The sequence below is a fragment of the Elephas maximus genome, chromosome 4, assembly GCF_024166365.1.
Source record: "Elephas maximus indicus isolate mEleMax1 chromosome 4, mEleMax1 primary haplotype, whole genome shotgun sequence".
NCBI lineage: Eukaryota > Metazoa > Chordata > Mammalia > Proboscidea > Elephantidae > Elephas > Elephas maximus.
This window is the reverse complement of record NC_064822.1, coordinates 74,793,841-74,821,466: the sequence shown is the minus strand read 5'-3', so window position 1 is coordinate 74,821,466 and position 27,626 is coordinate 74,793,841. Positions and strand designations below refer to the sequence as shown.

Here is a 27,626-nt window from a genome sequence, read left to right as displayed (position 1 = left end):
AGTTATTTCTATTGACCATACCTTCAAATTGAATTCTGTAGCCACTTAGCACTCCCTCATGTCTCACATCTGACTTGAGCTCACCTACATGGCAAATAATTTCCTATCCTGGTGGCTTCCTTTCCCATGTACTTTAAGCAAAGATAAAAACAGCACTGATGTCAACAGAACACCTGGACACCTTGTTATTACACATGGGGTCCTTGCAATTGATGTTATGTATGCCAAGTAAGTGTGACAGGTGAAAGATGAAACTTTTCCCAAGGCTGAATCTGATGAGGACACAGGACTTCTGTCATTGTGAGACTGACTGTCTTTTAAAAGCAATTTGGCTTACAATATCTATCAGTGAGAGGTAATGCTTTGTGACATCAAATCACAACAGTATTTCCACTAATATAATGGTAATAGAAACTTGTATAGAGTTACATAGCATGAAACTATGGTTTGATATCTCTTCCAATTTTTTTTTCCTATAAAATGAAATGATAGCTTAGCTATAAACACCTAAATGTCTGTTTATCCTGTTACTCTGAAGAAATATGCTAATTACATGTTGAAAGAAAACATTCCATTTCTAATGTATTAAGGGCACCATTAGTACCAGTTAGTTCAATCAACATTTATTGAATGTGGCACAGTTACAAAGAAACAAGATATTATATCCTTGTTTTTTTTTTTTTAAAGTAATATACAATCTAGTATTTCCTGTTGTAACTTTCTGTTGGATTCCATATATTGTATTTAAAAAATATATTATTTCTCCTCTTTTCTCTGATATTTTGATATTAAATCAAAATAGAAAGTAAAAAGGGCTGTACCATATGGCTATCTGGATTCTGTTGAGCATCATAATAAACAATTGTTGTGGATTGAATTGTGTCCCCCAAAATATATGTCAACTTGGTTAGGCCATGATTCCCAGTATTGTGTGGTTGTCCTCCATTTTGTGATTGTAATTTTATGTTAGAGAGGATTACAGTGGGATTGTAATACCCTTACTAATGTCACATCCCTGATCCAACACAAAGGGAGTTTTCCTGGGGTGTGGCCTGTACCATCTTTTATCTTATAAGAAATGAAAGGGAAGTGGGGGGCGAGGTGGGGGGGGACACTCAAACCACTAGGAAAGAAGCACTGGGAGCAGAGCATGTCCTTTGGACCCGGGTTTTCTGCATGGAGAAACTCCTAGCCAGGGGAAGACTGATGATGAGACCTTCCTCCAGAGCTGACAGAGAAAGTCTTCCCCTGGAGCTGATACCCTGAATTTGGACTTCCAGCTTACCAGACTGTGAGAAAATAAATTTCTTTTTGTTAAAGCCATCTACTTGTGGTATTTCTGTTATAGCAGCACTAGATGACTAAGACAACAATCAACTCTTTTATCTTGAGATGTATTTCCTCATTTACTAAAGAACCACGGAAAAGTTAAAAAAAAAAGTGGAAAGTAAATTTAAATCTAAAGGTCTGTTAAAATGTCTTTGGTCATCAATTCTTTATATTCTAGAAAAGTATCACACAAAATAAGTCTACAGGGAAGCTTTGAGTGTTCTGCTATATTTCTTGGAGAGATATAGAAAAAAATAAGATTTGTAAGCAAACAAGATGTTAAAAAACAACGACAACAAAAAACCATTGCTGTTGAGTTGATTCCGACTCATAGCCACCCTATAGGACAGAGTAGAACTGCCCCATAGGGCTTCTTCCGAGGAGTGACTGGTTGATTTGAACTGCTGGCATTTTGGCTAGCAGCCATAGCTCTTAACCACTGCACCACCAAGGCTCCAAATAAGATTTAAAAAAAAAAAAAATAGAGGGCCTAAAAGCCACTATTTTTAAGACAGGAAAAGAAACAGCTACTGTAAAGCAAACTTATTCACCAATGGTATCTTTCAGAAAAAGCTTGGTTAATACCAACTGGAAGAAGGTAGGAATGATGCCATTGAAAAAGGAAAAGAGGTCAGAGTTTTAATAATAATAATTAATGCTAACACTTCCTGAACTCTTTTGGTGAATCAGGCACTGTTCTAAGTGTATGAGGTGTGTACAGTTACTACTAGCCAGTTTGCTTCACTTTTAACTGTGCTGTTCCACTGCATATTTATTCAAATGAAAATAGAGACACACACTTTAACATGTGGAGCATAATATTTCAGTTAACATTAACCGATAAATATAGGCCCTGGAGTTGCTATCGTTAAAGTTTACTGAGTAGGTGGAAATGAAAACACTTTTTTAAGACACTCTGCTATGTCAAGCATTGGGGTAGGTGATTTTTTTTTTACCCTGTCCTCTAGGGTCGCTATGAGTCAGAATCGACTTGACGGCACTGGGCACTGGGCTATCTTGTTAAAACTCATTCCCAATCTAGTCATCTCTAGTAAGCAGTACTTGGCACCTTTATTTTTACCCCTTGTTAATTCTGTCTTCTGAAACAGCTTCAATCCTGGGTGGTTAAAAAAAAAAAAAAGTTATGGAAGCCCATGAATGAGCATGTGTTTTGTTGTAGCTATTCAGAGTAGACTGAGGTGAAGCAGAACAAAAGTCCCTCAGAGAAGAATCATATTTTCTTGGGAATCATTTGGAACTCTTTCAAACATGGCTAAGAACAAACAAAAATGAAATTTAGTATAAGGCCATAGGGGTTTCCCATGGAACTCAACTGCAAGTATATCCCAGCCTCCTGCAGACAAAAACTGGGGACTAAAAAGCTGAAAATGGAGGTCGCTCTCTTCTTCTTTCCACAGGTCACATGGTCCCTCTCATGCCTACCTCTGTGTACAGAGACTCCTCTCTGTGTCGGCCTACTGGCCCCTTCTGCTTACTCAGGTCCCTCTGGGCCAACCCAGTCCTAAGATAAGTCCTTCAGACTTGAGAGAAAGGGACTGTTTGGTCCAGCCTAGCCTCTGGATGATCCACCCTTAGATACAATCACCTATGGCCTGAGAGGGTCAGAGTCATAAAGTATAAATGTGGGGCTGCTGTATCTCAACCTATGGCTGGTGAGTGTATGGGGATGGTGGTGAAGGAACTGCAGACAAATTAACTAACATCTATTCTACAGTAATACTAAAAAGAGGTAACTGCTACACTACTTCCCATGGTATCTTGAATAAGATACTTGACCTTTCTGATATATGCGCTTATATGGATGGAACTAAAGACATTATGCTGAGTGAAATAAGTCAATCAGAAAAGGACAGATATTGTTAATGACCCCATTTATATAAAAAGACAAGAAAGGCAAATGTATAAATACCAAAGTTTACTAGTGGTTACCAGGGGTAGGAGGGAAGGGCAAAGCGGGTTTACTGCATATGCAGTACTGAGTTTTGGTTTACAGTGATAGAAAAAGAAGGGTTGGATTGCAAAGGCAATTATTTTAAGTGACATCAATTCAATATACTGCACACCTGCAAAACATTGAATCGGCAAAATTTGCATGACATATTCACAACAATGAAAAAAAAAAAAGAGTATCTACTAGTGTTGCTTATGTATAACCAAACACCTCATGGGAATTGGTTCCTTGGTTTGAAGGTTTAGGGTCATGGTTTCATGGGACATCCTAGTTAATTGGCCTAATAAAGTGTTCAGTGCTTCTGTTCTACCTCCTACTTTCTTGTGTAGTGGCTGGGGTCTTATAAGTTTGAAAGAGGCCATCCAAAAAACAATACTTGGTCTTTTTATTCACCCGGAGCAACAGAGGAAGGAGAGTCAGAAATAGGAGGAGGACATGGAACGTGTGGCTAATTGTCTCCATGAAGAAGCGCCTCCTTTGCCACAAGACCACAAGGACTAGACGGTACCCAGCTACCATTACTGAATATTTGTTCAAAGAGTCTAAACAAGAATGCTGATCAAAAGGAAAATGCAGAACAGAATTTCAAATTCTCATGGACTTCAATTTCTGGAGGTAGGGAGGCTGGAGGAACCCCTGAAACCATTGCCCTGAGATAATCTTTAAAACTTAAACCAAAAATATCCCCTGAAGTCTTTTTAAAACCAAACAATAAAAAAAAAAACTTAACTAGTAAAAAATATCTGCCTTGAGCATCATGCTCTTTTAAGAACTGTCTATATGGGATCAAATTGACAACGGGAACTCAAAGGATAAGATAGTAACCTTAGGGGGCAGTGAGTTTATGTTAATGGGGGAGAAACAACTTAGAAAGAGAGGGTGAGAATTGTTGCTCAATTTGAAGAATATAATCAATGTCACTGGATTGTACATGTAGAAATTGTTGACCTGGTATATATGTTTTGCTGTATATATTATCAACGACAACAAAGTAAATGAAATTTTAAAAAAGATTATATAATTTAATTCACATGACATGCTTAGGGCACAATATATTTTACCTAGTATTATCGTTGTTGTTGTTATTGTCTGGGGCCAACGCCTAACACCTGCATGTTCTATATTCTACATCTGAAGTGACTCAACACTATTCAGTACATGTCCTTATTTACAGGAAATTTCTTTTTTCCTTTGTGAAAAATCTAGTATTCCATAGATTTTTAGGTAATACTAGATTTACCAAATCAACTTTTTGAAAAACAACATCATTTTAGGTCACATCTGTTTTACATGCTCAGGCATAAACAAAATTTTTTGTGGTCAATAAACAATGGAAAGTTCTTGGAATGCAAGAAGAAACGTACAGAAAAATGAAGCCTGGGCAATGGTGCTCAGGGCAGTTGGCTAAACTACTGTGATGGAATTGGCCATCAATTAATTGGAGCAACCAGTTTCACTGGCTTTTAATTTACTGGTTTCTTGACCACTGTATAGAAAAGCTCTGGAATGTGGTTATTATTAAACAAAGCAAAACAAAACAAAGTACCCCATTAAAATAGATTGCAATGGACGAAGCTAGTCCCTGGTGGGAGCTGGTTTTAAATAGGCTATTCCGTTTGGAATAGCAGAAGCTTTCTTTTTCAAATCTTCATTATTTAGAGTTATTCTGTGATTTCTGGGATTGATACAATTTTGTCACTATTCTTTATCCCTTGAAACATATTTCCTACCATTTCTAAGCTTCTGTGGACCATAGTTGATGATTATTTTTATTCTAGCCAGTCTCTTAATTCTTGTTCTTTCTCTGAAACCTGACATTTTACACTCTGCTTTGAGAATTTTTTTTTTTAAGAATTTAGATGACTTTCTGGTTTATCCTATAAGAGAGAAAATGGCTTCTTTTCTTTCTTTTGCTACATTGGTGTCTCTACCCCTCCACCTCCCTGTATTAACTTATCTTTCACTTTGTACTGTATTCTCACTGTCAAAAAAAAAAAAAGCTATTTTTTTAGTCCTTTTCCCTCTGTACTGTCACTTCAGATTCACAGTTGCTAAGTGTTCCAGGAGCCCACCATAGGGACTTTCTCATGGTGTGATTTGCAAACTTTGAAATAACACCCACCAGCAGAAGCACCATATGCTACGGAGTTACACAGTAAACTGACAGGAGCATCTCATTTGTCATTTGAAATTCAGAAAATGTCAGCAATTTTCATACCCAGCAATTGCCTAAATGCCTCTCTGGTTAGCAAGGAGCAGCATTTACTATAAATGCACATGAAAATATGAAATTTTATATTGTGATTCTAGAGGCATTATAATAGCAAAGCCAATATTAAGACTTAAACAACTTGATGAACATATGGACAGATATATTTGAAATTTGTAGACTCATTTTATACCCTATCTGTGCATCTCTAGGTAGATGGTTCTATTCATAAGGTCTACGGCATTTGGACTATTCACAACATTGGTGATTCAAATGTATCTTTTTTATGATAAAATACCAAAGAATATTTTTTAATCCATAAAGGCAAATTTAACATAAAACACAAGCTGTTCCCTTTGTGACTAATTTTCCTCCAGCTGCACTTAGCTACAACAGAGCCAAGAGAGAAAACTACTTGGCAACCCTTCCTAATTAAAGGATGTTAATTACTGCTAAATACTATACACTTTCTATGTTATAAAGGCTCATCTAAATCAATGTTATTACAGTACTAAAGGAATTAATAATGATTTCAACTCTAGTAAGTATGGCCAAACTACCCATTAGTTCATACTTTAAAATGACTTCACAACAAAATCTCTGAATCAGAATTGTACAAAGACTGAAATGCTCATGGCCTAGCACATCTTTTGTGTATTAATCGTAGTGCCTGATGGTGCCTCTTCTTTATACCTAAACGTTGATGAAGTGACAGAAGCAGAAGCAGATGTTGTGTGAAGACGAAGAATGGAACATGATAAGACTTCAGGTTTTTCCTTCACCTTGAATTCACCTTTGCCCAGCATGGCATCTTTGGCACAGAGGATGTTAGGCTGAGTTCTCCACTATCTATATGACCAGTAGATAAGGACCAGTAGAGATAAGAAAACTGACATTTACTGAGCCCCAGGTTTTTTTTTTTTTTAGATGTTTTCTCGTTTGACAGAATAGTTCTTCAAGGTAAATATTTACAAATAAAAAAAAAAAAACCAAAAACCCAAACTCATTGCTATCAAGTTGATTCCAACTCACAACGGCCCTATAAGACACAGTAGAACTGCCCCATAGGGTTTCCAGGGTTGTAATCTTTACAAGGAGACTGCCATATCTTTCTCCCATGGAGCCACTGGTGGGTTCCAACCTCCGACCTTCTGGTTAGCAGTTGAGTGCTTAACCACTGTGCCACCAGTGATCCTTAAGGTAAGTATAAACACTCCTATTTGGCACATGAGAATTTTCAGGCTCAGAATTTCCCAAATTTACCCAACTAATCGACGGCATTGGGTAATAAGCGGCAGAGCTATAATAAAAGCCCATTCTTTCTGGCTCTTTCCACTAAATCACGCTCCCTAGAGGAAATCAGAAAATTTCCTTTTGCTTTATGACCCCATATTCTCCCTTCCCTTATCACTTGTTCACAAGAGTTTTTTGAGTTTTTGCTCAAGAAGTCACTTGTTAAGGGAAGAACTCTAGCCTTGGCTCTGCCACTGGCAGGGAGGGTAACTTGGGGAAGTCACTTCATACTTCTAGGCTATATTTCCTCACTCACAAAATGAGTCATGACCCTAAGATTCTCCTAAGATTGCGGTGATGACCAAATGAGGTAATATATTTGGAAAGAAGGTATTTAGAAAAATATAAAGCACAATACAAAGCGAGGTACTTCAGTCAAGAACAACAAAGGAGAATGAGTAGAAAGGGAGAGCAATTTGGACTCTTTATAACCCACACATTGATACTTTGTTTTTGATCACTAAGACCCACCAATGCTTATGGGCAGTTGCATGGCTGAGTTGCCATAGTACTGAATAGTTAAGACTGTGAGCTCTGTGATAAGACACACAGATTGGAGTTTAAATCCAGACTTCTCCAGTTTGTTTGATTGAATTTAAATAAGTTACTTAATCTCTCCCAGCATCAACGTCTCATCTTAAAAATAAAGATGAAAATACTAACTACCTCATAGCCAGGGCTGCTTATGGACAGGCAACCTGTGTACTTACACATGGCCCACACTCAGAAAGACCTTATACTTGCTTTAATGCCACTGTCACTGAGTTGGAATTCTTAACAATTTTATCTTCGAACTTGTGCTTTGTAAGTGAAGTCCAATGTGACAATGGAGCATGTGCGTGAGCAGAGGAGATATGCACGATATGGGTGTCTGCCTCGGTTCATTGCTACGCCATTAGCATACACCATTAGGAATGACCTCTGAGCACGAGATTCTGGTGGACCCAGGATGTGTGAGAGTTCAGTGAAATTCAAAACAAGTACAAAATGAGTGTGTTACGTCTATGACTAAGCAGGGACAGTGGCAACCTGAACTGCCGTGCTTTTCCTTTGAACCAGAGCTTCTTCGAAACAGAGAAAGGCGGCAATGGGATTCTAATAAACATGAACAAGAAAGGAAACTTCTTATATCCTTTCCTACTTGCATGTTACCTGTTGCTGTCAAGTAGATTCTGATTCATGGCAACCCCATGTGTTACAAAGTAGAACTAAGCTCCACAGGGTTTTCGTGGCTGTAATCTTTTATGGAAACATATCACCAGGCCTTTCTTCCACAGTGCTGCTGGGTGGGTTCAAACCGCCAAACTTAAGGTTAGTAGACGAGTGCAAACTGTTTGCACCACCCAGGAAGCCCTATTTGCATGTTACTCCCCTGTATTAGCCAACCACTCAAGCTGAAAATGATGACACAGAAGGAAAGGGAAAGACAGGGCAACCCATACTTCCTTTTCTTTCAGTTCTTCCTTACTCATCAGTAAGCCAAAAGTAGAGAGTGTTAGTAGAACGTGTACCTCTCAAGAAATGAAATAAAAACAGCTGAGTTCATTTTCTGCAGTGTTCCACTACCTGGTAGGAATGAAATGCGTACATGTAAGAGCTACAAAAGACAAATAGTGTGATTTTGGTATTCCTACATAAGTGTTAAATGTTCTTATATTTCATTTAAACCTGGCATTTATAAATATGAAGATGAATAGAAACACTCTTGCTAATAATTTTAATTTTTTTTTTAGTTAGAATGGCATTAAGAAGCCAGTAAAAACACTGTGATAAAGTCAAGAGAGAGGCTGTGGAAGAAAGGAAAAAGCTTTATATTTTAGTACCTTTAACAGCACTCATTTTCTTGATTTTTGAACAAAGGGCCCTGCATTCTCATTTTGTACTGGGTCCTGCTAATTATGTAGCCTGCTCTGCTTGTATCATTTTGTCTAATGACTAAATAAGGTTACAAGAAATTTTTTGGCTCAGTGTCTAATCCACACTCAACACCTGGTAAAGTCTGTCTACTCTTGTGATTATTCCTAAAGTTTTATGCTATGTTAAAAGCATGAAAAAGACGCAAGTAGAAGGCAGAGCTATGAATGCATGCTCTGAAGTCAGACCGCCTACATTTAGGTTTAAGTTCATATTCTTTCACTTTCTAGCTCTGTGACTTTGGGCAAGTCACTTAATTACTCCGAGCTTCAGAACACTGCGGACAAACCGTAAGGTTGTTGTAGAGAATCGTGAGGCCACGTGCATAGAATAATGCCCATGCTGTTAGTTGTGGTGGAGTCAATTCCAACACGTGGCAACCTCATGTGTGCAGAGTAGAACGGCTCCATAGGACTTTCAAGGCTGGGACCTTTTGAAGCAGATCGCCAGGTCTGTCTTCAACGGTGCCTCTGAGTGGGTTAGAACCACCAACTTTTTGGCTAGTAGGGAGTGCTTAGCTATTTGCACAACTCAGGACTCTTAATAAGGCCTACGAAACATGTGAATGTGCATTAAATTTTTGCAAAAAATGTTGTTGTTGTTGGAAAACATGTTGTTGTTGGGTGTTGTTGCTTTTACTCATAGCAACCCCATGTAACAGAGTAGAACTGCCCCATAGGATTTTCTTGGCTGTAATCTTTGCAGAAGCAGACTACTAGGTTTTTCTCCCAAAGAGCCGCTGAGTGGGTTCGAACCACCAACCTTTCGGTTAGTGGCCAAGCATTTGACCATTTGTGTCACCGAGGCTCCTTGTTAGAATACATAGTAGGGAGAAATTAATTCGAACTTGGAGAAATCAAGGGAAGGCTTTACAGAGGAGGTGACGTTTGAGCTGCCCCTTATAAACATCGCATTCATAAGAAAGTTAGCAGAAATGAAAAGCCAACCACACAGACAGCTTGAAAAACCTGTCCCATTTACTGACTGACGGCCCAGCACATTCACCAGAGCCATCTCTAAACTTTCAAGTAACTTTTGTGAAGCTATTTAGGCTCGTGTGTTATTCTCTTTATGTGGTGATTTATGCTCTTAGGAACACCATTATAAGAAAAAATAAAACTCTTTAAAAACACATAGTTGTCAGAAACAATCCAGGTTTCCCTCACTGGAAGACTGCATAAGAGAACCTTGTAGCAGAATAAAAATGCTCCTAATGTGTAGGCATACACAGGAATCAATCAGCCCTTTCCCGCAGCTCTTGTCTGTTCATTTTACATGGCTGCCCAGTTTGACAAGAAATCCGGAGAAGGGCTGAGGAGTGTTGTCAGCATAAAGATGGGAGGGAGGTGATGTACTAGGCTAATAAAAGGGCTCACAAAGGTCCCTGAAGTCATAAATCCTCGCAGCTTTTAAAATCTGTTTCCTTTGTAGGATTGCCATGATGGAGTTTTGACAGAGTACCCTTTCTATCTTCTCCCCTGCCTGTCGGAAACCCCGAGCTAAGTGCATCCAGGGGAAGACAAAGTGCAGTAGAACTTCCTGCCTTAGCTGTCCTCCTCTTCACTCCATGTGGTTATGCTCCAGCCTTGCTGATGGACAGAAGAGCAATGTTGCCCGGCCTTCCTGGCCCTTTTCTGCCCAGGCTGCCCTGCCTTCCCTATAAATTCTTATGGTTGCCTCCTTCCCACACATGCTGGGAGAACTACCAGACTCTCTTATGCATTGATCTAAATCCTTGCACTAATCATTAAAGTTTGTATTAAATCAGTAGGTTTCTATTTTGTTTTTAAGTTGGGTTCTTTAGGTGAATCTGGCATGGGAAATACTGCAAATTACCCACTGGATTTTTACTTGCCCCAACATATGAACAGTAGCCAGGGATTCCACAAATATGTCATCTTTGAAAATAAACAATGACCAGACACAGCTTCCACATTTCTACATTTGGGATAATCTATTTTTCCCCGCTTGGAAAATACAAACTCATTTTTATATCAATTCACACAAAATTCAATTAGGAAAATAAACTGATAAATGCCTCTATAAAAATATATACTATTCAAAAGAAACTGCTAAAGTATTTCTATTGTTCCTGGTTTTACTTACCCGTGCACTGCTTTTCCTTACACAGCGCAAGTATTTCAAAGTTGCTGAAGATAGACAGGAACATAAACAACTCCCTCTCACACAAAAAGATGTTCAAAATAAAATGAAAAAAAAATGACTTTTTTTTAATAAATCTAAATTAGTTTTCCCTTCAAGCATCTATGTCAAACAATATTTCAGCTCTATGGGCAGCACGCCAAGTGTCTGTAAGTGTGTGGTTTGCCATATCTGTTTCCTCTGTCAGGAGGCCAGCTCCCTTCAACCAGGTGAAGATGGCACGAAGAAGTGCAGCTGAACAGCATTTTCTGGTCTACGATGATGTGGCATTCAGAGCCATAGGAGGAATCCAGTCTCATTACTTTATGGCCACTTTTTCATCCTATTTTCCTTACACAGCTTGAGATTACACTTCCTTCACCAGATTTGGTGCCAAATGGCTTTGGGTTGTTTTTACATACTAATTTTGCCATTAGAAGATAAGGATCACACTACTGAGTCTTTGGCCACTGCTGGGCAGGGGAGTGGTGATGAACAGAGTGAGTGTGTTATCCATAGGGGTTGGTTGGGGCAATTGTTCCAGCTAGCAGGCTAAACCAGGGGGAGTTTCATCTAGAGCTGCCTGAAGTACCTTAAAACCAAACCAGTTGCCATCGAGTAGATTTCAATTCATGGCAGCCCCAGGTGTGACAGAGTAGAACCGTACTCTGTAGGGTTTTTAACGGCTGATTTTTCAGAAGTAGGCTGCCAGGTTTTTTTTCAGAGATACCTCTGGGTGAACTCAAATCCCCAATCTTTTGGTTAGCAGTTGAGCACACTAGCCATTTACACCACCCAGAGTCTCCTGAAGCATGTTAGGCAGAAGGAAAAGTCAGGAACTTGGTCAAGAAGAAAAGATTACAGTGAAAATTGTAGAGCTAATTATCATATCTTACATATAAGGTAAAATGCAAATAGGAGATTGAGTAATGAATTCAGAAACTAGGAGGATCAGAATCAGGTGGTGACATGAAGTAAGAAGAGATCCAGGACAAGGAGTCTAAGACTTAAAGCAATAAAATGGTGAGAGAATATTTGAAGCATACTTTTTTATGGAGCCGCAGAGTCCTGAAGAAACACTCAAAAAAGAATGTTCCTAAGGCTCTGAAGGCAATTCCAAAATAGAAATTCCAAAAATGTTTTTATCAGTGAAAAAAACCCCAAAACCAAACCTGTTGCCATTGAGTCATTTCCAACTCATAGTGACCCCATAGGACAGAGCAGAACTGTCCCAGGGGGTTTCCAAGGAGCGCATGATGGATTCAAACCGCCGACCTTTTGGTTAGCAGCTGTAGCTTTAACCACTATGCCACCAGGGTTTCTTATCAGTAAAAAAAGGACATTGAATGAAGTGTATAACATTCCAAGATGCCTCCTTCAAGGGAAAAAAAAAGTTAAAAAAAAACATCTCCTTGGGTGTGTGGAATCTGGCATATTTGCTAAACATCAGGCACATTACTTTAGAGTGACTCTTTAAATATGCAATATGTTCAGATACAGGAAAAACCAACCTGGAACACTGGTGTGTTTTATTTCTTTATTGCTAGAGGTCTTATCCTTTTCTTTGTTGTTTTTTTCAAAACACATAGTCTTCTTGTTTGAAAATATTTATGTGAGTATGAGAAGATAGGAGATTTTTGTGCATTGTTCTTTGAATCTTGTTTTCTACATTACTGCATTCTCACACATCTTTTTCCATGGGGCAGAAAGACTCTGTTTCTCTTTATAACCATCAGTTCACAAATCCATGGGGACTCTACATAGCACAGCTCATGATAACTTTTTACTTCTGAAAGATCTGTGTGTTGGGGGGGAGGAGTGCCTATATTAACTCTCTGGCAGCAGATGAAGTGAAAGTTATTCGAATTTACTCGAAACTCTTAGCGGTCTGATCCCACATGGAGAGATAACTTGGTTGGATGGGTTGGGTAGGTCGCACTACTGATGACTGTGATTCAGATGACAGTGTGAAGTTCACAGGTTCGCTCTAAGATCTGGGTGAAGTTGCTTTACCTTCTGGAATTTCAGTTTCCTCTGTGCTTCCCACCCACTTTACAAAGATGTTGTGAATATTAACATCAGAGGGCTTTGAGCACTCCTGAAGAAAGACGTGTTCCAAACATAGGCATTAAGTAATCTGAAAGGCTCCACTTCATGATTATCATATAAATTATCAGGGGGATTTTACCCAGAGAGCAGTTACTTTGTGCTAAACCCAGCTAAATAATGAGGGGGAAAAAATGCATGGAAGAGACGGACACTAACATATATCCTAAAGGTGTATGTACAATAATAATTCAAGTAGAGTGGGAATAAAGTTAAATCAATAAGCGAACTGTGTATAATAGGTATTTTACACTGTTGATGTGTTTGATTTTAAATTATTGGTATTCCCATTTGATTGAGGACACAGAGTTTAGTGCAGAACAAATCCCTGTGGCAAATTCTCAAAATCATTAGTCATCAGGGAAATGCAAATTAAGCCACAATAAGATAACTACCGAAGCTCTGGTGGCATAGTGGTTAAGAGCTACAGCTGCTAACCAAGAGGTCGGCAGTATGAATCCGCCAGGCACTCCTTGGAAACCCTATGGGGCACTTCTACTCTGTCCCATAGGGTCGCTATGAGTCAGAATTGACTCGATGGCAATGGGTTTGGAAGATAACTACACTCCCAGTCAAATGGACAAAATTAAAAAGACTGACAATACCAAAGGCTGGTGAGTATGTAAAACAAAGAAAACACAAGTAAATTGCTAGAAACTGACCTGAGATTTTCTCATAAAGTTAAATATAACCTACACAGTGACTCCACAATTCCATTTCTAGGTATTTACCCCCCAAAAAAATGAAAACATATGCCCACAAAAAGAATTGTAAGGCAAGAATGTTTATGGCAGATTTATTCATAACAGCCCTAAAGTGGAAATAACCCAAATATCCATTAAAAGGTGTATGGATAAAAGGTATATGGATGGTATATATACATACAAGGTAATATTACTCAGTAATAAAAAGAAACAAATTCCTGGTATATTCAGCAATACAGGTGTATGTCACAGACATTATCTTCAGCATAAGAAACCAGACAATGTAATGTATCAGGTTGACATTATTTTGTTATTATGTTCACAAATACATACAACTATTTCCAATTTCTAGTAATGTATCTATTGTGACACTATACCACACACACACTCTCAAAATTCACAACCTGTGGCATGTTGGAATGTAAAATCATTACATGAAGATTAAGTTAATAAAAATAATTTGGTAGGTGTTTTATATGTATTATATCATGTAACAGGCAAGGTACTATTATTATCCCCATTTTATTAGCAAGGAAACTGGGGCTTTAGAGAGGGTGACTATGGTCACGAAGCTAATAATGAATAGAGTTTGAACTCCAAATGACATCCATCTGAGTCCAAAGCCTGTGGGAAAAACCAGTGCCCTTGGCTGGCTCTCACTCCTTAGTGCTAGCCTTGTTTTTACAAAAAATAATCCATCAGTTCAGTGAAGGGTAAGACAGTACACAATACTGGGGAAGCCAGCACAACTTGTGTAAGGCAAGGTCATGGAAGCTCCATAGACACATCCAAACTCCCTGAGGGACTGAATTGCTGGCCTGAGTGCTGTGGGGACCATGGTCTCGGGGAACATCTACCTCAACTGGCATACATAGTTTATAAAGAAAGTGTTCTATATTCTACTTTGATGAGTAGCATCTGGTGCCTTAAAGGCCTGTGAGCAGCCATCTAAGATACTCTACTGGTCTCACCCCATTGGGAGCAAGGGAGAATGAAGAAAACTAAAGGTACAAGGGAAAGATTAGTCCAAAGGACTAACAGACCACAACTGCCATGGCCTCCACCAGTCTGAGTCCAGTACAATTAGATGGTTCCTGACTACCACCACTGACTACTCTGACAGGGATCACAATACAGGGCTCTGGACAGAGCTGGAGAAAAACACAGAACAAAATTCTACCTCACAAAAAAAGACCTGGCTCAGGCCCATATAACGACACTAAAACGGCACACACCAGACCAGGGGCAAGGACTAGAAGGCAGAAGGGGACAGGAAAGCTGACAGTAGGGAACTCAAGGTCGAGACAGGAGAGTGTTGACATGTTGTGGGGTTGTTAACCAATGTCATAAAACAACTTGTGTACTAACTGTTCAATGAGAAGCTAGTTTGTTCTGTAAACCTTCATCTAAAGTACAATAGAAAATTTAAAAAGTAAAAATAATCTATCAGCCCTTATTCTATGGTGGTTTAGTCGCAGGATATGGATTAAATAGTTAAGGAGGAAGAAAAAGCATTATCTATTCTGGAAGAGCACAGGTTGCTTACATGGGAAGGTCTCAATATTGATGGAATAATGGTGTCGGTCAAATATGTGACCTGGGTTCACGGGCTGCCAGTTTCTAGGTTTCATCCATCTACTTTAGTTCCCATTTTCTGCCTTCCCCAAATGCTCACAAGTAAGTCAACTCATCTTCATTCCTACACCACACCAAGTCAAACCCAAACCCATTACCGTCGAGTCGATTCTGACTCATAGCGACCCTACAGGACAGAGTAGAACTGCCCCCATACGGTTTCCAAGGAGCACCTGGTGGATTCGAACCACTGACCTTTTGGTTAGCAGCCGTAGCTCTTAACCACTATGCTCCCAGGGTTTCCCCTACACCACACAGCCAAGTCAAATAATTGTTCCCACACACACACACAATTTCAGCACTTGGTTCCCTTAGGAATTAAAAAAAAAAAAAGTTAAGAAGTATTTAAATAGCCTCAATTCATTCCTCTTACCAACACACATACAGATGCACACACATATACATTCACAATATATATACATATACACATACGGATAGGCATACACATGCACACGCTATACATAAGGACACACATAAGGATATACAGACTTGTACATGTTAGGTGCCCTGAAGCTGGCTCGACTCATAGTGACCATAATGAATAACAGAAGGAAAAGTGGCCCAATTCTGTGCCATCCTCACAATCGTTGCTGTGTTTGAGCCCACTGTTGCAGCCACCGTGTCAGGCCATCTCATTAAAGGTTTTCCTCTTTTTCGCTGACCCTCTACCAAGCATGATGTTCTTCTCCAGCGAATGGTCCCTCCTGATGACATGTCAAATGCTTCTTGGGAGCATTCTAGCAGGGCTTAGTATCAGTCATTCTTCCATGTAGTCTGATGCTGACCAATGGAGTTCCTATACCCTTTACTGACCCTTTAGTCCTGGGACCAGGAACCTGGATAAGCACTGAACATCTCATATACTGCCTTGGCTGAGGCTCTTCTTGCTCCTATGTACCAGGTCTTAAGAATGGGTTGCTACTTTGGTTCTTTCTGTCCTGTTCTGCTCTTCCTGGTCCTCTTACTCTGGGGACTAAAGCCTTGACACAAATCCTCATAAAGTGGCTAAAGCCCTGCTATACCTCGGTATACCCCTATTTAGCCACACCCTCTGCCTTTTTGGCCATAAATATTACAAACTAGATTCCCTCCCATGAATCCCGATGAATGGTAAAGTACTTTTTTTTTCTTCTTTCCAACCTAACAATCGGCTCTGCTTTCTCCCCACCTTGACTTCGTGTTTCTCTGAATTTAATTCCAGTTCTTTTCTCCTGGCCTAGTCTCATCCAGCCAAGCCCTGTATCTTTGAAAACAAAGCCCCAACACTGCAAAAGGCGTCATTCTACCGTCTGGAAACAAGATCTATTTGAATTCAATTCATGACCATGTGAAAGAGGTAAAATTATCTTCAAAGAGACCATGATGGTCCATTCAGACTACTGTAGTCAAGAGAATGAGAGACAGACCTTGAAGTTCAGTTTGTTCCAGGGCAGGTGGGATGCTGTCTCAAAGATTTCAAAAAACAGAAGATAGAGGCCTTATCCCAGACATCAACACACCTGGCAGAAGCTGGTTAAGAACTGTTGCATTCTACTGATCTATTCTCTACTCAGTAGTCAGAAAAATCCTTTAAAGATCTGACAATACCATTCTTCTGCATAAAACCCTTCCACAGCTTTCCACTTTCCTGAGTCCAAACTCCAAAAGCTCCAAAGGCCCTGCACCTTCTGTTCTTGCCCAGCTCTCCTGCCCCCTTTCCTTCCACTTCCCCCTTCTTCACTGCCCTCTGGCCTCTATGCACTTATTTCAATCCCTCAAACGTGCTAATAATTTGCCCACCCCAGAGCCATTGTCCATTCTTCTTTCTGATTCTCTAAATCTTTACCTGGTTAACACACGTCTTCTTCAGATTACAGCTTATATGTTATTTCATTGGAGAGACTTTGACCCCTGGCCTCAATTATATCCCCTTACTTTATTTTCTTCAAGGGGCCCCGGTGGTACAGTGATTAAGCACTCAGCTGCTAGCCAAAAGGTGGGCAATTCGAACCCACCAGCCACTTTGTGGGAGAAAGGTGTGGCACTCTGCTTCCATAAAGATTTACAGCCTTGAAAGCCCTATGGGGCAGCTCTATTCTGACCTATGGGATTGCTGTGAGTTGGAATCTACCCGATGGCAATCAGTTCTGGGTTTATTTTCTCCCGGTCCCTTATATAGTTTCTTCATAGTACTTAACACAATTTGAAATTATGTTTATTGCTAAGATTATTTGCTCAAGCTTTTTCTTTGCCACTTAACTATAATTTCCTTGAGTCAAGCGCCTTATCTACTCCTTTCCCAAATCTTCTATAAAACCAAAACCAAACCCATTGAGTTGATTCCAACTCATAGTGATCCTATAGGACAGAAAAGAACTGCCCCCACAGAATTTCCCAGGAGCAGCTGGTGGTTTCGAACTGCCAACCGTTTGGTTAGCAGCCAAGCTCTTCACCACTGTGCCATAGAGTAGGAGTTAAGTAACACTTTCGTGAGTAAATCAATGAATCCGGTGGCAGACCACGGAGGTGTACTGCCAGGGTGGAATACAGCAGGAATGCCCAGGAGGCCTATTCCATAACTGTAGACTACTACTGGCTATCGAGCAGAGAATGGACTGGTGTGTGCCAGCTCTCCCACGTATCAGAAATGTGACGTTGAGCCTATTTCTTGGTTTCTCTAAGCTTCAGTTCTTCATTCATAAAAGTGGGAATAATAAAAGCACTCATGTGCTAGGATGTTGAAAAATTAAATGAGAACATAAAGTGCATGCAACGCCTGGCCAGTATGTTTTAGCATGCCACTATCTGTTAACGCCCTTGCAAGGTCAAATGATAGACCTAAAAACCTTGAAGACTGTTGCACCTGATTTTATTTTTGACATACGATTAATTTTTGAAGACTTCATAGTGGTAGGAAATACATTCACAGATATGGCTTATTTATTCTTTGTACCAGTTCTCTTTAGTGCCTCAATCACCACCCTGATTATCAACAAGATTGTTTATTAACTGGTAATTAACTAGGCTGTTAAACCACTTAACAGCCACCTTTTTGTTATTTTTAGTTGTCACAGAGTTGGCTCCAACTCATGGCTGACCAAGTGTACAACAGAATGAAATGTCGCCTGGCCCTGTGCATTCCCCAAGATCAGTGGTGTGCTCAAGCCCACCGTTGCGGCCACTGTCCATTTTCAGTGCATTCTAACCTGGGGGCACATCTTCCAGCACTGTATCGGGCAATAACCATTGTGAGCCATTGGGTTTTCATGGACTTATTTTCAGAGGTAGATCACCAGACCTTTCTTTCTAGTCTGTCTCAGTCTGAAACCTGTTCACTATGTTGACCTTGCTGGTAGTTGAAATACCAGTGGCATAGCTTCCAGCTTCACAGGAACATTCAAGCCACCACAGTAAGACAAACTGTTAAGACAGGTGGAGCAGGATCACAGCTCTTCTTTTCTGATGAAGTCAGACCGCATGGCCGTGATTTCTCTTCTTATCTTCATGTAAATAATAAAGCTGCCGGTGCTTGACATAATCCTAGTTTCTGTTCTTTATAATCAGAAGAGCCCAACATAATACACAGATTTTATTTAAAACAAGAACAGTATGCATAGTCTTTATTATAAACTTTTTCTATTCATTCTACTGTAAACTTCTTTCCATGTCAGTAAAATCACATCTCTATCTTTATTCTTGAAATTACTAGTAGCCCATTGTATTTACATACCATAACTTTACCAATCCCCCATTACTGGATTACTGCTGGGGATTCTTCAAGGATGTCCCAAATGGGCTTGAAAATTCTGGTGCCAATCATGTAAGTTTTTTTTCCTTCTTTGGGAACAAAGTATCTACTATTATCAAGGATCACTGCCCTCAGAGTAGGAAATCTGCATGTTTGCACTGTTGGAAATGGAGCCACTTCTGCAAATTCTTTGATTAAAGCCTGTGTAGTTTATGAAGCATGTTGCTTGTTTATTTTTGACATTTGTATCTTTAAAAGGAGTTTTGAGAAAATTCATATTTTTATATACCAAATATTGGAAAAGGAAGACGTAAATGAATTTTATTGGGGAATCAGAATTTTGTAGCAGTAAGCTATGGCTTCTAACCAAAAGGTCTGCAATTCAAATCCACCAGGCTCTCCCTGGAAACCCTATCGGGCAGTTCTACTCTGTCCTATAGATGAGTCAGAATCAACTCGGTGGCAACAGGTTTGGGTTTTTTAATTTTATTTTTGGCTTAAGGATAGCCTGTCTTAGTTATCTAGTGCTGCTATAACAGAAATACCACAAGTGGGTGGCTTTAACGAACAGAAATTTATTTTCTCATAGTTTAGGAAGCTAGGAGTCTGAATTCAGGGCGCCAGCCCTTAAGGAAGGCTCTCTTTGACCACTCTGGACGTAGGTCCTTATCTCTTTTCATCTTATATTCCTTGGCTCCTTGGCGATCTTCATGTGGCATGGCATCTATCTACCCTCATGTCTGCTTGCTTGCTCAGTCTACTCTTTTATATCTCAAAAGAGATCAAAACACACCCTACACTAATATTGCCTCATTAATATATAACAAAGAAAACCCATTTCCAAATGCAATTATAATCATAGGTATAGGGGTTAGGATTTGCAACACATAAGGAGGGGAGGTGTGGACAATTTCATCCATAACACAGCCCATGGAGCCCTGGATGCACAATGGTTAACCGAAAGGTTGGTAGTTCAAACCCACCCAGCAGCTCCGTGGGAAAAAGACATGGTGATCTGTTCCCATAAAGATTACAGCCTAGACGACTCTATGGGGCAGTTCTACTCTGTCACATGGGCCACCATGAATCGAAATTGACTTGATGGCACCTAACATAAACAAGACGGCCCAGTCAAATCTGCAGATTGAGAGCTGTGTGGCCATAGGCCCTCTGCCCATAACTGCTCTCTCCCAAGTCCCGAGGGAATAATGCCAGCTTCCAGTGACAGCACCCTTTGGGGATGAAAAACTCTCACCTTGAAGCAGAAAGCTGAAGGTACTGCAGGTAAATCTGGGATATCATTTGGGCATGGAATTTGATAGGGAATAAAGGGCACAGAGAATCCTTTGATCAGCCTCTGCCTCTTGAAATACTGAAATCTCCATCTCAGTAAGTGAATCAAGGCTCGGTCTGACCCAGACAGTAAAATGATTCCCCAAACCGGCAGAACTAAAAACATGGGCATTTTGACTGTTTTCTACTGTTTTAATCATTATAAACAATACTATAATAAACATTCATATACAGACTTTATAACTTTAATGACATTTTTTCAGTTATTTCCTTAGGATAAATTCTTAGAAGTGAAATTCCTAAGCCAAAGGGTATGTACTTTTAAAATCTTTTGCTACATATTGCAAAAAAAACCTTCCTTAAAGACTGTATCGATTCATATTCCTACCAGTGGAATGCAAGAACGCTCATCTCCCCATGTCTTTAGCAACACTGGGCATGGTAATTCTTTGTAACTTTTGAAGAAGTAGGAATCTGCCCCTACTTTATAACCTCCAAAGGCTCCTCCTTGTCTACAGCAGCCATTCTCAAGCTTTTTGGTATCAGGATCCCTTCATGATCTTAAAATTTATTAAGGGCCCCAAAGAGCTTTTGCTTATGTACATTATGTTTATTGATATTTACTGTATTATAAATTAAATTTAAAATTTAATTTAAATCACTAAAACAATAAACTCATTGCATGTTATCAGAAGTAATATAGACAAAAGAGCTATTTTAAGACATTAAATTGCTTTACAGTTTTGCAAATCTCCTTAACTTCTGGCTTAATAGAAGACATTGTATTATAGTAGAAGCTGAAGTCTTTTACCTGCTTCTGTACTCAAACTATTGTGATACTGCATATTATATAGCCTCTGGAAAACTTTCCTGTGTGCTCATGAGAAAATGAGAGTAAAAAAATTAGATAATGTCTCAGTATTATTAAGAATAATAATGAGAGATTTACGGGTCCCTTGAAAGGCTCTTGAGAACCTCCTATGGGTCTCCGGACCATACCTTGAGAATCATAAAGTCTAACTCTTTAGTATGTCACTTAAGTCCTTTCTTGATTCAACGCTAAATCTTCCTCAAAATCATCTCTTTCATGCTCTTTCTTCCAGCTACTTCCCAAAGAATTTCCAGAATTCTGACTCTTTCCCAAACACGTTATGCATTTTCAGTTCTCTATGCTTTTGCACACATTATTTTCTCTTCCAGGGATATCCATCCCTGGCTTCTCTATTGGGGCTTGAGGGAGCTCAATAAATTATAATCCTCTCCAAGTTCTGAATGTACTGACAAAACAAAAATGCAAGCAAAAAACCCCAGATATTACCTCTTTTTATTACTAATAGAGTTGATTTTGAAGAATGTAGCTTACTGTATGGCAACAATCAGCTCCTAATATTACACCCTAAAACTTTACAGACCCATCCACCCAGGTGCAGGCACTGCAGGACAGTTGCAGACCTCCCCAAATAGAGTTTTCGCTCTCCCCTAGACCCGCCTGCCATCATTATTAAATTTTGAGAATGGAAAAAGGGCTCATTCCTAAGAGGAAGGGAAAGACCTGAACTCCATGTAAATGCCCAGTTCCTTATTGCATAGTCAACAATAGGGTAAATCACTCCATCTTCCTGGGAAAGGACAAGTGAGAGGAGAAACTAGGAGTGGCATGCTCCTAGGCTTTCTTTCACATGCAAAACAGACACCAAAAATAAAACCAAAATCACTGCCATCCAGTCGGTTCCAACTCATTGCAACCCTATAGGACAGAGCAGAACTGCCCCATAGAGTTTCCAAGGAGCACCTAGTGGATTCGAACTGCTGACCTCTTTGCTGACAGCTGTAGTACTTAACCACTACGCCACCCCATGCCCTACATGCACACCACAACCAACATTTTCCACCTACAAAATTCCTAGTCATACTCAACATTACCTCCTGTATGAAGCTTTACTTAACGTCCTGACATGTCTCCCCTCCGCTCATACTGCATTTTGTACATATAAATAAATTAAACAAATGATATTACAACTATTATATGCAAGGCACTGAGAATACAAATATAAATACTAATTCTCCCTTCAAAAAGCTGGAGAAAAGATCTCTGTGACAACATCTCTGATTTTTATCCCCTGCATTCATTTCTTTTGACAAATTGGAAGCATCAGGCACATAGGCATCCTTTGCCCCCTAAATAATAAAATTTCACCATCTGAGATCTGTCCACACCATTTGACCTTCGAATCCCTACTCAACTTCCACACTACCCCTGAAATCTTTCCAAACTATTCTCATTTCCTATCAAGCTCTACCCAGACTGGTGCTACCAGTAATTATCCCTAAACCCAACAATTCATTTCTTATCCTATTTCCAGTAAATTTATACTTGGGTGGATGCCTTTGTGTGTCTGTGTGCTTTGTATCTGCAGTTATAATAGTAGAAACCTGCAGTAACACAGCTCATTATATAAGGATTTGGAAATACCATGGGCCAAATCCTAGATCCTAAAACCCAGCAGTAAATATAATAAAAGCTTGATATAACATGTTTAACCTAGAAGGAGGGCATTGTTTCTGTCCCTTAACAGCTCGTTATAGAGATTCCCCTGCATTGCTATTTCTCCCCATCTCCATGGCAGCCTGTAAACTGCTTGACAGCATGATCATTGGCTGGATGGTTAGATTAAATGATCTTTGGGGTCTGTTTTTACCCCCCTGAAAGTTTGTAACTCTAGTGAGTTTCCTTTTTTCTTGGAACTATGGCACAAAGGCCTCCATTTTACCCGCCTGCTTGGCACAGTGTATTTCACAGCAGTTAAAGACACAGACACTGGAGCCAGAGCAAATTCCAGCTATATGTGTGACCTTAAAACACGTCACTTAATTTCTCTATGCCTCCATCAACTCATATGTAAAACGAGGCTAATAATCTTATCTATCTCACGGTTTGTTGTACGGCTTAAAGAGAAAATACATGTAAAACACTTAGAAGAGTGCCTAAACCAAAAATCACGGCCACTGAGTCGATTCCAACTCATACTGACCCTGTAAGACAGAGCAGAACTGCCCCAGAGGGTTTCCAAGGAGCGGCTGGTGGATTTCAACTGCCAACCTTTTGGTTAGCAGCCAAGCTCTTAGCCACTGCACCACCAGGGCTCCAGAAGAGAGCTCATACTAACAAATATTGTGCACTTATTAAAAGAGTGTCTACCCCATACTAATTAGTACCGTTCCACAATGGCTTAAAATAAACATTTACTAGGCGCTCAGGAAATGCTGGAGACTGATCCTGGGTCTTAATTCTATAGACCTTACCTGGATCTTTTTAATATCTTGTCTCATTAAAACAGAAAGGTTTTTAAATTAGAAAGGCAGTTAGTCTATTTCGAAAACTAATTCTCAGCATAAATACCGGGCATATACATATTGAATCTACCAACTGAAATCCTATTATAAGACCATGTTTGCATAATTCTATTTATTCTATCCAAAAATATTCATATCCATTTTTTTAAAGCTCAAAGTCAAGCATTTACACAAATGTTATATCTTTCCCTTGCAAAACCTTGCTCTAGGTGTGACAAATGCTCTAATCAGTCCACCAGGTACAGACACTGACTGCAGTTTAAAAGACATAATCTTATGACATAGTAAGTAGTTCCGTAAAGCTTGGAATGTGAAACTAACTTTCAGCTATGGAAAGGCTTAAGCAGTGGGTAGAAATTGGCACATTTGCTCTTAAGTCATATTAAAAGCATTAAAGCATATTTTAAACATTTCAAACATGCAATTATTTTTGCTGCCACTCAAAACAGGAAATAAACATAGCTTAAAAAAGATATGTGCTTTTTTACCTATCAAAACAAACAGCTTAATGAATAAAAATTGTTTTCCCAAACCATTTTTCATACATTTGCAACTCATCCAGCAAGTTTTAACAGAAATTACAGAAGCTGTTGGTAACATATATCATTTTCCCCCAAACCTAAAATCCATCAAACTCAAGGTATGGTTACTCTATGAAAAACTCCTCTAAAATATGTATCATGCATTTACTTTGGAATTTCATTTACTTTTTAAATTTTTTTTTAGCAAAGCTGTACTTGTGCCTACCTGTATGGCCCTATTTATGCTTGTCTTGTGGACCAGTCTCATCTTATAACCATACCTTGTCTGTATTTAAGTGAAATAATAGTTACCACTTAATATAACAAGTCAATTTGGATCACTGACTTTTTGTAAGGTACTGAGCCGGATGCTATAAGGGTATAAAGCTGGTTATAACAGGCTTACTCTTCAAGGATAGAAATAATAAAAAGAATATAAGACTCTCTGCTCTGCCCCTGTCCCTTTACAAGCTCCAGGCCTATGCGCCAGAGAAAACACATGGGCCTATCACCATCTCTGTTCTAAAAAACCAAAGCCAAACCCACTGCTGTCGAGTCGATTCCGACTCACAGCAGCCCTAAAGGACAGAGTAGAACTGCCTGATAGAGTTTCCAAGGAGCCCCTGGTGGATTCGAACTGCTGACCTCTTGGTTAGCAGCTGTAGCACTTAACCACTACGCCACCAGGGTTTCCATTTGTTCTAGACAACCCTATTTGACTGGCCACCAGCTCCTAGTATCTTATTTTGTGATCTTCTAGTTTAAAACCTGTGTCCATATATCCACCCCAGGCCTTGTGCCTTTGTTGGCACATTTAGAGCCTCTTCTCTCACTCTGAGGAGTCATGGTGGCCCAGTGGTTAAGCACAGCTATCTAATGAATGGTTGGTGGTTTGAACCTACCAGCGACTCCAGGGGAGAAAAGATATGGCAGTTTGCTTCCATAAGGATTACAGTCTTGGAAACCCTATGGAGCAGTTCTACTCTGTCCAGTAGGGTCACTATGAATCAAAATCGACTTGTTGGCAACAGATTTGGTTTTGGTTTTCTGAACTTTGACTTACTGTATGGGCCCGAGAGACAAGGGGTGATCTTGCCTTGAGTTCAGCTTCTGAGACTGAGTGGAAGTAGAACCAGAACAGAGGGGCAATAAGTCCTTTCCTATCACAGTGTATAAAACACCCTACCAGCACCCCTTTGTTATACTGCAGTTGACAGCTGTCATGATTAGTGAACATACAATATCTTTTCAATACTATGTCCCACTTGCCCCAAGAAGGCCAAAACTTGCTTTCCCAGTCTCTGTTACAGCTACTGTGCAGGTATGTGACCTAGTCTCCAACAATCAGACACTCCACTCAGGAGTTTGACATAGAAGAGAATAATCTTTGACCACTGTGGTAAATGAGAGCTATAGCTTGCAGGGGCAGCAAAAGCAGAGGTCCTGGTGTCCAGTGCCCAGAGGTGGTAGCAGTTCACCAGAACAGTCCTAAATGGTGGTTTGGGCATTATTGCTGGTTGGTTCCTCCTATGTTCAGCTATCTGACCATCTGATCCATCCTGGATCATCTGTAATATATTCAACGTGCTTTCAAAGTAAAAAAATTTTCATGAGCTCCCAAGTCTAGAGATCACCTACACACTAGCTTCAAACTAAGAAACTAAATATCTGTGAAATATCCCTTTCTCAAGAACATCTCATCTATCCCAAGTGTAAGTTAAAGAACGGACTCCATTAAAATAGGTCTTGGTTTTAAGTACAACTATACCGGAATCACCAAAAGTTAAAGCATTCCAAATAGGTAAAATCAAACACAGCTGAAGCTTACTTTTACAGCTTGCTGAGATCCTTTGGAGATTTTGTGGATAATGTCTCTAAACTCGTCTAAAATGTTTCTTCTAGGCTCCAGAGCTTAATCAAGCTCACTGCCTACAATAAAAAGATTAAGGGATAAGGTCATTTCCATTGTTCTCGCTTATGAGAGCCATAGAATATAAATATTTAGCCTTAAGTTTCATGATAAGGAAGTGCTGCAGCTGGTGGATTTTACTGTTTAATGGGTGCATTTACTTTGGAACCGTACATCTAGGTATGGAGTACGAGGCTTCCCATCCAGTAGTTCTCAAGTGTGGTTCCTGGACCAGCAGCATCAGTATCACCTGGGAACTTGTCAGAAATGCAAATTCTCAAGCTCCACAGCAGACCTGCTGAGTTAAAAATTCTGGGAGTGGGGCCCACCCATTCTGTTTTACAAGCTCTCCTAGTGATCGTAATGTAAGCTAAAGTTTGAGAACCACTTTCTTTGGCACCACAAGTAAACCACTCCAATCAAAGAAGAATCTTCTGAGAAAGGAATAGCAAGATACACCCTCTTAACGCATTCCTGAGAACTAACTTCACCAAACCAAAAAAACCTGTTGCTGTTGAGTCGATTCCAACTCATAGCGACCCTATAGGATAGAGTAGAACTGTCCCATAGAGTGTCCAAGGAGAGGCTGGTGGATTTGAACTGCTGACCTTTTGGTTAGCAGCCAAGCTCTTAACTACTTCGCCACTAGGGCTCCATGCCACGTAAATTCATTTCTTCCTATTCAGAGGAGATAACTTACTGCTCTCAAGCCAATTTTGACTCAGATGACCTCCATGTGTTACAGAGTAGAACTGCTTCAGAGTTTTCTTGGCTGTTATCTTTATGGCAGCAGACGGCCAGGTCTTTCTTTCACAGCGCTGCTTGGTAGGTTCAAATCACCATTATGTTAGTAGTTGAGTGCAAACCGCTTGCGTTACCCAGGGACGTTAAGATCTAATATAGAAGTAACTTTTCCTGAGACTGTCAGGCATTAAGTACCCTTCGATCTAAATTATTTACCCTTCTCAGACTAAATAATTCCGGTTCCTTTTTCCTTTTCTTATAACCACATTTTAAAACTCTCCATCCTCTTTGTCAATCTTCGGAATAAAGTGTAACCTCATTTTATTATTCAAATGAATTGAAAAACATTTCTTGACACTGAACCATCAAAATTAATGCCACAAAATCTAGGTTTCTTATATACCACGTATATTTTACAATATGAGATATACTTTAAAAAAAAAAATCAAATTATATGTCTGTCCTCTGTAGATATTCTAATTCCTCCTCCTCGCTCCTGTTCTTTTTCCTAATAAAGTTTTAGTTCATTGTAAGGTCACTAAGTATTTCACATATATTGAATTAAACATTCTGATCCTCATTTGCCCTATTAAATAGAACTGACCAGATGGATATTCTTCTGGTTCTCTCTCCTGAGCAGGTTTTAGTTAATTAAAAATGATTATTTTTACTATGTATTTTATATATCAGCCAGATGTTACCTGTGGTCATTTCTGGAAAGGATCATTTGGTGATAGATGTAATATACACATTTTCCTTTGAGAGGCAAGAATC

At 39.5% G+C, this 27,626-nt stretch overlaps 1 protein-coding gene across 3 annotated transcripts in view; it reads right to left on the bottom strand.

The window, feature by feature from the left end:
• The window catches only part of DERA (deoxyribose-phosphate aldolase), a 189,785-nt gene that overhangs the window by 17,217 nt on the left and 144,942 nt on the right, over nucleotides 1-27,626 (bottom strand). Inside the window, exons 9-10 of one of the 3 annotated variants that reach the window (XR_007517134.1) lie at nucleotides 27,554-27,626; nucleotides 26,028-26,128 (exon numbers count right to left, since the gene is read on the bottom strand). Coding sequence is in view for 1 of the 3 variants with exons in the window: in XM_049882561.1 (XP_049738518.1) it covers nucleotides 27,576-27,626 (51 nt within the window). In the remaining 2 variants the exon portion in view is untranslated. Of the gene's footprint in view, nucleotides 1-511 lie in introns of those variants that run through there. The other 2 variants (XR_007517133.1, XM_049882561.1) reach the window with 2 other exon arrangements.